General features: G+C 37.4%; 1 protein-coding gene across 9 annotated transcripts in view; it reads right to left on the minus strand.

Moving 5' to 3' along the window:
- The window catches only part of Nsun6 (NOP2/Sun RNA methyltransferase 6), a 78,614-nt gene that overhangs the window by 50,969 nt on the left and 15,535 nt on the right, over positions 1-12,110 (minus strand). For all 9 annotated transcript variants that reach the window (XR_016532706.1, XR_016532707.1, XR_016532705.1 and 6 more), the window contains exons 9-10: positions 5,528-5,647; positions 1,041-1,185 (exon numbers count right to left, since the gene is read on the minus strand). Coding sequence is in view for 2 of the 9 variants with exons in the window: in XM_090318985.1 (XP_090175111.1) it covers positions 1,041-1,185; positions 5,528-5,647 (265 nt within the window). In the remaining 7 variants the exon portion in view is untranslated. The remainder of the gene's footprint in view (positions 1-1,040; positions 1,186-5,527; positions 5,648-12,110) is intronic.

The following is a 12,110-nucleotide window of genomic DNA, read 5'->3' on the forward strand; positions in this document are numbered from 1 at the left end:
TGAAAACCACAGGAGTCAGAAATTTCACTACAGTAGGTATATGCAAAGGAAGTAAAACTGATATATTGAAAGGTTGTGCGTGCTCATGTTCTTTACAACATTATTCACCATACACGTTACAGAATAATGTATTCATTAACCATCAATAAAATAAAATGTGGTACTTATGCACAGTGTTTTGCTTTTAAACAGAGGGAAATTCTGTTATTTTTCAAAAGCATGAATGAACCTGAAAGACCTTACACTAAGTGAAACAAGCCAAGCACCCAAAAAGACATTATCACCTGCTTTTAGAATCTAACAAGCATAATAGTGGTTACCAGAGAGGAAGGAAGGGAAAGAAGAGAACTGGAAATACTGTCCAAAAAGAACAGTTTCAAGTTGAGTGCCAGCTGCACTCCTAGGACTTCGGAGGTTGAGAAAGTAATCTCATGGTCTGAGACCGGCCAACCCAGGCAGAAGCTTATCAGTCTCCCAATGAAAGAAACTGAATGTCATGGTGGCATTCAGCTGTTATCCTAGCTACTTGGAGGCTAAGATCAGGATGATTAAGGATCAGACTAGTCTGCAAAGAAAAGTGTGAGACTCCATCTCAATGGAAAAAAGTAGGTATGGTGATGTGCACCTGTCATCTTAGCTAAGAGGATGACAATCCAGGTACATGCTTAGGCCGGAAGTGAGATCCTATCTTCAAAACAACCAGTAGTAAAAAAACGGGTGGAGGCATGGCTCAAGCCCTCAAGTTCAAATCCCAGTACATTAAAAGAAATGTGTATATAGTCAGATAGACAAGAGGAGTGTTTGAGAGCTAATGCACAGATGCTTGAAACCAGTAGTGATGTACATACATTATATTTCACAATTACTGAAATATTCAAATATTCATCACAAATATTTCAAATATTTCATCACAAGAATTGGCAGATCTTAGCTTGTTTTGAACACATTACATATATATTTAAATCAAAGCATTCCATTAAATCACATAAATGTATTCTATTTTTCAGTTGAAAAGAATAAAAAAATAAAATTTAACTCACCTGATGGATCCTCAATTATATCAGGCTTAAGTGCCTTTGTTGCATCAAAACAAAATGCCTTGATAGAATTCAGTCCTAACAATGAAGCATTCTGTTTTACTTTTTCTACTTTACTGGATATTTTATCCAGGGCTATTACTTCTCCCTAAAAAAAAAATAAAGTGTAAATCCAAAACAGTCATAAACATTTAAAAAAAAAAACTTTCACAATGGAATTCTACATAGCCAACAGACAAGATAAAATAATGGCATTCTCAGGGAAGTGGATGAATCTAGAGCAAATCATGTTGAGTGAGACAAGTCAAGACCTAAGGAACAAAAGGCGCATGGTATCCTTAATATGTGGCTATTAAATCCAAAGAGTACAAGAGCAAGGACTCAGTAACTGCATACCCAAAGCTATGGACATGGTAATGGAAATACAAACGTAACTATATAGACATAAAAACCTATGACTCTATAGACATGTTTTATTTCATAAATTAATGTTTCTATGACATACAAACCCTTTGCCTAATTGTGATTAAGTTCTAAATACTAAGTCCCAGTGATTGTAAATAGAGATTGCCTCCTTGAGCACTTGTATGTTAAACTTATCATTTAAAATATGATGTAAAAATCAACATTAATAAATTCTTTAAAAAAAACTATTTCATATTTAGGCTCTTCTCCACTTTTCTTGTATTCCTATTAGTAAAGCTAAATTCAATAAGCACATATATATTACGTTGTCTAGGAGTTGTCTACAGCACTGTAAAGACAAAGAAAAATTCAATTGATGCCAAATACTTAATCTTCCATTTAAAAAATGCACACATCTTGCCAATTAATATTATAACCAGTATGTTTATTAGTATATTTTAACTGTACTGAGGTTAGAAGTACTCTGATAAGACAAGCCTCTCATTTCCTCCTTCCCACTTTTTTTTCTTTTTTACAATTTTAATTTGTTCCATTGCTCTATTTTTATATTATTAACAATCTTAATGGGTTTATTATTCTATTTTCATACAAGCACATAATGCAGTTCATCTTCATCTCCCCAATCACCCTCTTTCCACCTTGCTCCCTTAGCTTGGTTCACTCCCTGCAAGATATTCATGACATGTTCTATGAAGAATCTTTGTAGTGGTAGCTACTCTATTTTATTCAACACAAATGAAAACTGAAAAGTGTTCTCAATCTTGACAAGAAATTTAAAAAACATTCTTTGAAGGTAATAATAAGAATCACTTATTTGAGCCAGGCACAGTAGCTCACGCTGGTAATCCTAGCTACTTGGGAGGCTGAGAGTTGGGGATCCCAGTTCAAAGCCAGCTTGGGATGAAGTCCTTGAGACTCTTATCTCCAATTAACCACCAGAAAACCGGAAGTAGCGTTGTGGCTCAAGTGGTAGAGAAGTAGCCTTGAGCTGGAGATCAGAGACAGTGTCCAGGCCCACAGTTCAAGCCCCATGATCTTTCAAAAACAAAAGCAAACCAAGAATCACCCATGTGATCCAGACACCAGTGGCTCACACCTGCAATGCTAGCTACCCAGGATCAAAGCCAACCTCCTTAAGAAAGCCTATGAGAGTTGTGGCTGACTTGATAGAGCATTTTCTTGAGCAAAAAAGCTCAGGGACAATGACCAGGTCTCGAGTTCAAGCTCTAAAACAAGAAGAAAAGAAAAAAAATCACCAATTTGATGTGACCCAATCACCTTTGGAAGAGCATAGAGCGTGAACCTTTATATGGAAGTGAACATTACTTATAAAACTGATCATTTTAACATTATCAAGTTATTCATATAAATTCATGCTGATATCTAGTGCCAGAAAAATATCCCTTGCATTATAGCAAAATTTTCTAAAGAGATACGCAGATAAGTTGAATGTAACACTTCATTCAAGTCAGAAATAAAGAAATACACTTTTAACATATTGTGACATCCATGTGATACTTTAAAATATACTAAGAAACTAGGGCTGGGGGATGGTTGCTCATGCCTGTAACCCTATCTACTGAGGGGAGAATGAGATCGGAGGATTGCAATGTAAAGCCAACCTGGGCAGGAAAGCCAGTGATACTCTTACCTATAATAAACCACTCAGAAAAGGATCGAAGTGACTGGCTCAAATGATACAGCACTAACAGTGAGCAAAAGCAGCTCAGGGACAACACCTAGGCCCTGTGTTCAAGCACCAGGACCTTTCAAGACCAAGACCAAGACACAGACACACAGAGACACAGAGACAGAGACACAGACATGTACTATGTATGAGATTACAGAAAGAAGACTGGCTATTCCATGTATTTTCTTGCTATTGTCACAGACACACACACACACACACACATACGCACACACACATATGTATATATACAAAGTTTATTTGTATACACATATATATAGATATATGTGTATGTACATATCATCTACATATGTTTCCTGTCTGTATCACTGGTAATAAATGACAATACAGAAAACTTGTTAGTAATATTCCTAGATACCACTAGGACTACACAGATAATACCTTGATAAGCAGAGAAACAATTTAAACAGTTAATGGCTAGAGGCAGGGTTCTAGAGCTGTTGCCTAGCAAGTACAGACCCTGAATGCAAACCAATAAATATATATATTTGTGTGTACATGTGTACACACACATATATGCAGATATACAGTGTGTGGAACATGAAAAGTAGCTAAAAACCAAAAAGGATAAAATATACTATGAGACAAGAAAAACTTCACCTGGCTGCAGGGTACTTTACAAATGTAGAAGCCTGGGGCTGGGATTGGGCCTGGGTACCACATACATAGAAAAAGCCAGAAGTGGTGCTGGGGCTCAAGTGGTAGAGCTCTAACATTGAGAAAACCCAAGGACAGTGCTCAGAAAGACTTTTTTTACTACAGGAAATAAAGCATCCAGGGGTTAGTGGTGTGACTCAGTAGAGGACCCTTGCTTAGCACGCACATCTTGCACTCAACCCCACCACCTGAAAGAAAATTTAGGCAGCAGTGGTTCTCACAACCTTAATCTTAGCTCTCAGAAGGCTGACATCTTAGAGAATCAGGGTTTGGGGCCCATAGCCCAGTGAGAAAATTTCTCAACACTCATTTTTCAATTAACTAGCAGAAATATGGCTGGAGGTGTGTAGCTCTGAGACAGAACACCAGTTAAACAAATATCAAGGTCTGAGTTCAAAACTCAGTAATATAAACAACAAAATACCACCACCAATTTTTACATATTTACATATTTTATCCTCTCTGCTTAGAACACTGAATATTTCATAAATTACTATAGGGTTAAAGTTAGATAACATTTAAGGTGATGCTTTCATCAGAAGTCTTTACATAATTAACACATAATTAACCTTCAATTTTTTCACTTTTTAAAAATGCTTGTAAATCCTTACAATTACCATTACATTGATCAAAAATGGATCTACTCAAAAATCTCCACCTACTACTGAAAGCCATTGTGCATCAATTCCTAGCCTATCTCACCTACACAAAGATTATTATAGAAATTATTCTCATTACTCCTGGCACTATGAATTTCTCTTCTTAACTGATCTACTTTCATTAGGATACAAACATCGTTATTACTTAAGAGTAATTACAAAGCTACAATGACTTGGATACTGCCTTGAATGACTTTTGAGAACGCCTACCTACAACTAAAAAAACAAATCTTATTTGGGAGCTGATGACACATGCCTGAAATTCTAGCTGCTCTGGGGGCTGAGAACTGAGGATAACAGTTTGAAAAAAGCTGGGCCACAAAAGCTCCAACTACTCAACCAAAATTCATAAACATTCTACACATATGTATTTACATATTACATTATATCTGTACAAGCCTGAAAGTTGCATTGATATGAAAACTGGGTTAACTACTAAACACAAAATAAAAAGCAAACACAAAACTTGGGATACACTATTGACTCAAGCATTTCTGCTTGGGTGGTTTAAATTACTTTTTAGTTTCCTAGAATTAAGTACAAATCTGAATAATTAAGAACATGAAAAGCTCTTAAGTATTTTGAAGTTAGCTTTGGGAATAAACAATTCTGTATTAGTGAGCTGGGAGTTTGGCCTAGTGGTAGTGTTTGCCTAGCATGCACAAGGACCCAGGTTCGATTCTTCGGTACTACATACATAGAAAAAAGCCAGAAGTGGTGCTGTGGCTCAAGAGGTAGAGCTCTAGCCTTGAGAAAACCCAAGGGCAATGTTCAGGCACTGAGCCCAAGCCCTGGACTGGCAAAAAAAAAAAAAAAAAAAAAGCCCCAAATCAACAACAACAACAAAACAATTCTGTATTAGCAAGCAAAGAGCTCACAAAAATCTTCAGGCAGTCTTCACAAGTAACTGTCTACTGAACCCGCCCTAGCGATTTACATAAATCATATTCATTTTAGATTAAATTGAAGTAAATTAGATGATGAACATTTATGTTCCATCCTAACCAGTGAAATTTGCTACATGTTTAGAAAAGTCTTACCTGATCATGCATTAGTGATGCAATATGAGTTGTTTTGCCTCCTGGTGCTGCACACATATCTAGGATCTTCTCTCCAGGTTGAGGATTCAGGACATGAGTTACTATAGCAGATGGCAAATTCTGTAAGAAAATCATCAGATGGCAAATTCTGTAAGAAAATCATCTCAACAATCAATAATTTTAAATCATTTTAGAATCAGAATATAAAGTAGCCTTTGAAATTAGATGTAATGGTATACAACTATCATCTCCGGGCTCAGAAGGCTGAGACAAAGTGTCAAGTTCAAAGCCTCCTGGACTCAGTCTTATACATACAAACACACACACATACACCCTGCGTCTCAGACCAGTTGTGCTTTTTGGGTTCCTGTCCTAAGTTCATTTGCTTTAGTCACTTTGTGCGTAAATGTATAGAGCCCGGCAGAGATGTTATCATGCACAGCTATATTTTAAACATAGCTTCCACATGAGAAAATATGTGCCATGGCTCTCTGAGTCTGGATTACTCCACTTAACATTTGTTCTAGATCCACACATTTCCTAGCAAATGACACCTTATTCTTTCTAATGCATGAATAAAATCACATTGTATTTGTATAGCATCATTTTCTTTATCATACTTGGCTACTGTGAATGGTGCAGCAATGAACACAGATGTACCAGCTTCTTTACTGTATTCTTACTTGTAATAATAAATGCCCAGAAGTGGTATGGGTTCTATGTCAGAGTAGTTCTATATTATTTTTGAGGAACTAGTAGTAGTTTACATTCCCACCATCAGTGAAATAGAATTCCTTTCTGCCCACATTCTCACCAGCATTTGTTATTGTTCAAATTCTCAATGCTGGCCAGTCTTACTGGTGTGAGATGGAATGTCAATGCTGTTTAGACCTGGTTTCCTTTATGGCTAGGGACAGTAAGCATTTCCTCATGTGTTTTGTTGGTCATTCTTACTACTACATCTAAACAGTCTCATAACTCCTTTGCCCATTTAGTGACTTTGTTTCTGGAAGAGGAGGGGTTTTGTGAGCTCCTTGTATATTTTGGATATTAGGCTCTTGTCAGATGGGATTACATCAAACTGAAAGTTTCTGCACAGCAAAGGACATAGTAACTAAAGACATCCCTCAGACCAGGAGAAGATACCTACCAATTTAGAGTATTATTTTACATGAAGATTCTAGCTCATGATTCAGCATTTTCATACCCACAATTTTTTTTTTTTGGTTGGGGGTGTTGAACTGAAGCCTAGGTGCTGTCCTTGAGCTCTTTAGCTCAAGTCTAGCACTCTACCACTTGAATCACAGTGCCACTTCTGATTTTCTGGATATAGTAATCGCACAGACTTTCATGTCTGGGCTGGCTTTGAACTGCAATCCTCAGATCTCAGCCTCTTGAGTAGATTACAGATGTGAGCCACTGAAACAGGCTGAGTGCCTGGCCTTTTATCCACAAATTTTTACAGATAAGTTTGAAGGCCAACAAAGATAGTGTCTTATGTTCAAAATGAAACTAGTCTAGTTTAGGAGAATTACATGAAAAACAAAAAAGATGAAATCAAAAACAAAACAAATCAACAAAAAAAAAAAACCAGGTCTCTAGACTCATCTTACAGCTGGAAGAGTTTGTGAGGTTTGGAGAGAGAAAAGACCTAATTCTCAAAAACAGTAGGATTAGCAACCCTATTTGTAAGAGGAAATAAATTCATCAAGCTGTTGGGAAAACATGATTTATTTTCTAGGCTTGGTATTAAATACTTTCACAGCCCATTAGATACCCTACATTCAGTCCATCACTAATAACCCTCTAAGTAAAAGCATCAAACTTGTTGGCATTTTTAAGTGAAATATAATAGAGACTAAGAAGATATCTACAATAAGATATTTAATACAATAAGGATCTATGAAAATCTGCACAGTAACATTTACATAAATTAATACTTCTATCCTATAAAATATATGGTACCGTGATAAAAAAGATTCCTAATTCAAGGGGTGGGACTTGGCCCAGTGCTAGAGTGCTTGTCTAGCATGCATAAAGATCCAAGTTTGATTCCTCAGTCCCACATACACAGAAAAACCAGAAATGGTGCTGTGACTCAAGTGGTAGAGTGCCAGCCTTGAGGAAAGCCCAACGACAGTGCTCAGGCCCTGAGTTCAAGCCCCAGGACTGGCAAAAAAAATTAAAAAGATTCCTAATTCAAGTGTGATCCTCCCATCAGAAGGATTCAAATCTTTTGAGAATTTTTTAAGAGATATAAAATCTTAGCATCTACTCAGCTATATTAATTTTCATTTTAACAAACTCTCTAAGATTGTTATTACAGTTGTAGATAAAATTTATGAATATTGTTTTGCATAATCCAAATTGAAACAAAAGGAGCTGTGTTGTGGTAGATTGCTTGCAGACCTGCTTTTATGAGGCCCTGGGTTCAATATCAAGCACTACAAACCTACATCAACAAACTGAAATTGAAAAATAGACTCCTAGCAGGTTAAATTTAGGACAATGTCAGCAATGAATTCAGATTCAGAAACTTCTGAGTTAATAAATAAGCAGAGAAGAAAAGAAGGATCTTACATTAAAATACTGAATAGCAGCTAGGAAATGTAGAGAGTGAATAGGTAGCCTTTTTTCTTTTTTTGGGGGGGAGGGTAGGGGGTAGGGAGCCAGTCCTGGGGCTTAAACTCAGGGTTTGGACTCTGACCATGAGGTCTTTTGCTCAAGGCTAATGCATTACTCCTTGAGTCATAACCCTACTTCCAGCTTTCTTTTTTAGTGCTTAATTGGAAATAAAGAGTCTCTCAGACTTTCCTGCCTAGGTTGGAAAGGTAGTATTTTTTAAAACAACAATGACTACCTTTGAATAATTTTTTTTTTCAGTCCCAGGGCTTGAACTCAGGGCCTGGGCATGTCCTTGGGCTTTCTCAAGGTCAATGCTCTACCACTTGAGGCACAGTACCACTTCTAGCCTTTTCCCTGTATGAGGTACTGAGGAATTGAATCCAGGGTTTCATGTATGCTAGGCACAAACTCTACCACTAGGCCACGCCCCCAACCCTTGAATTTTTTTTTTTTTTCTTTTTTGCCAGTTGTGGGCTTGAGCTCAGGGCCTGAGCACTGTCCTTGGACTTTCTCAAGGGTAGAGCTCTACCACATGAGTCTCAGCACCACTTCTGGCTTTTTTCTATGTATGTGGTACTGAGGCATCAAACCCGGGTCTTTATGGATGCTAGGCAAGCACTCTACCACAAGGCCAAACTCCCGGCCCTCTATGAGACTTTTTTTTTTTTTTTACCAGTCCTGGGCTTGAGCTCAGGGCCTGATCACTGTCCTTGGACTTTCTCAAGGCCAGAGCTCTACCACTTGAGCCTCAGCACCACTTCTGGCTTTTTTTTCTATGTACGTGGTACCGAAGAATGGAACCCAGGTCATCATGCATGCTAGGCAAGCACTTTAACCACTAGGCCAAACTCCCGGCCCCTGAATAATTTTTAAAGTACCTCCTACAGATTACTGACTACACAAAGGAAAAATCATAATCATACATTTTCTGCAAAAAATAAAAGATCTTTGTAAGGTGATCAAAATGAGCCAGACAGAGTGGCTCAAACCTATAATCCTAGCTAATAGGGCAGCTTAAGACCAACATGGGTAGTTTAATTTGTGAGACTATCTCAACCAATGACTGGGTATAGTGGCACATCGCAGAGGAGCATAAATGCAGGAGGATCCAGTCTAGGGAGATGCTATCTTGAGAATAACTGGAAGGCTGTCTTAAGTAGATCCCAGTCACAGTAAAGAAAAAAAAAATATTGAGCAAATGAACATCATTACTGGAGGACACATGGATATGGTGTGTCTACAGATATCATTGCCCTTAGGCTTACATGTCTGTACCACAATGACAGTATGATAGCATAGCATAGTAAGTGTAATACAGTATAAGAATTGTGCCGTAACCCCTCTATACATTACCCTGACAATAAAATACAATTAAAAAAATTATGACAAGTTCTTTTTATGTAACAAAAAGGCAATGAAAAAGACATTTGGCTAACAGCAATAGTGAAAGTACATCAGAGGAAATGTTAGTTTCCAAAACAGGACAACTGTATATATTATACAACTGAAGACAAAATAAGAAGAGTCTTACTTGGGAAAGATGGGAGGAAACAGAAGATAATTATAGACAGTAAGTGAGAATTCACTATAAAGAATCGAGCTAAAAGAACAAGATTCAATTCCATAATGCTTAAAAATTACTTAACCACAGCACCCAATGTGTAATATGAAAAACATACTCCTTATGTTCTTAGGGAAAGAAATCCTAAAAGCTGACATTTCCTATATAGTCACTTCCAAACCTGATTACATGTTACAATATTCTTGTGAAGTTCAAAATACATAGGTGAAAAATAGATTCCTTATACCCACCCCACACCCATTGAACCACAATCTCCAAATAAATACAAAGGCATCTTTCATCTGTGTGTTTTCCACCAAAATCAGAAGCCTCAAACTAACCATGAGAACATCAGACAAGCCGAAGTAAGGAATACTCTACAAAATATCTTAAGTTTCAAAATTTGGTGGTCTTTATAAACAAGGAAAGACAGAACCATTATCACAACGAAAGCTAAGTAAGGGACATAAGAGTTAAATGCAGTATGGGATTCTGGGCTAGAACCTGGAAGAGAAAGTACATGAAGGAAAAACTGACATATCCAACATCTGGGTGCAACATACTGTATATGTAAAATACTAATGTTATGAATAAATGTACGAAGCTGACATTTTTTCTAAAAACTGACATTTTTTTAAAGATAAAGTATCAGTATGTCATCTCCAAATTAAATGCTGAAGTGAGCATCCCACCTCAGCCTCGAATTAGTTTCTAAATATTGACAAATATTTCATCACACTATAAGATTTTCACTGTAGTATCATTCAGAATCTAAAACTCAACTCTAATTCTAAAATCATTCTCAAAAACATTACTTAACAAATCTCATTCCCCAGAGACGTATATTTCTTTAATGTTCATAGTGGTTTGATGCATACCATCTTATTCTAGAGTGCCAATTACTAGTGTGAAGAAACTAAAAAAATTGAGAGAAATCAGGATTCTCTGTATAGGCACATAAAACGCCTTAGGATTTCGGGGAGTTTTGCTAATCCTGGGACTTGAACTCGGGGCCTGGGCACTGTCCTTGATCCTTCTCAAGGCTAGCACTCTACCACTTGAGCCACGGCTTTTCTGTGTATGGGGGCTCGGAGGAATCAAACCCAAGGTTCTTGCATGCTAGGCAAGCATTCAACCACAAGGCCCCTGTCTTTTCTTTTACGGTTGTGGGGCTTGAACTCAGGGCCTGGAAACTATCCCTAAGTTATTTTGCTCAAGGCTAGCACTCTATCACTTTGAACCACTCCCAGTTCTCTTGTGGTTAATTAAGAGATAAAGGTCTCATGGACTTTCCTGCCCAGGTTGGCTTTGCATCTTGATCCTTAGATCTCTGCCTCCTGAGTCACCAAAGATTACAGGTGTGTGCCACCAGCACCTGGCTTATATCCTTTAGATTAGATGATATTAAACCTGAAACCATAATGAAAATGATGCATAGCTATGCTACTTAGCTCTAGAAAAGCCTAGAAGCTGACACCTAAAAGCAAAAGGAACTTCTATCACTGGAATGATTTGAAACGTTTGAGACAAGCCTTCCCAGCGTGGAACTTGTTACTAGGCAGGCACTCAACACATGATCCATCTAGGTAATTTGAAGCTTTCTGAAAAGTGCTCAGATCTGAATAATGCCTCTCAATCCAAACACTTTTGTTGTCTTTTCATCAGCAGTTGTATTTCGTTTGTGTTTATTTGAAAAGGCAAAACTGCTTAATCTCAAATTCCACAAACTCGAATACCATTATTTATAAATGTGAAACCATCTGTCAGTCTTTATATCTGCAAGAATTAGAGAATAGTGAAATTTTAAACATTCCACTTTTTTTTTTTTTTTTTTTTTTTAATGTGTCAGACTTAGGGCTTTAGCCCAGTTCCTAAGCTTGCACTGGAGGCTAGGGCTTCACTCAGAGCCACAGCTCCACTTCTGGCTGTTTGGAGAATAACTGGAGATAACAGTCTCATGAACTTTCCTGTCCAGGCTGGGTTTGAACCATAATCCCCTGAGTTTTAAGCCCCAGGACTGGCCAAAAAAAAAAAAAAAAAAAATCAAATAAGCTAATGTACAATGCCTAAGCCCTGGGGTAGGGCTGTAACCCTGAGCTGAAGAGCTCAGAAGACAGCACCCAGGCCCAGAGTCCAAGCCCCACAACCAACTGGGGAAAAAAAAAAAATCAAATGAGCTAATGTACATGAACTTATATAACTAAAAAAAGGCAAAGGAAATGTTGACTGAAACACAATCACCTCATAAAAATCTGATAGCAGGGGGGAGGGAAATGGGTACCAAGACATGTGAAAGGGTATCAATGTACGTGAATTAATGCACCTTCTATCTGGCAAATATCATGTAACCCTTTTACTAATTACAATAAAAAAATGCAAAAATAAAATAAAATAAAA

This window comes from Megascapheus bottae, chromosome 26 (genome assembly GCF_031878675.1).
Source record: "Megascapheus bottae isolate mThoBot1 chromosome 26, mThoBot2.hap1, whole genome shotgun sequence".
Taxonomy (NCBI): Eukaryota; Metazoa; Chordata; class Mammalia; order Rodentia; family Geomyidae; genus Megascapheus; species Megascapheus bottae.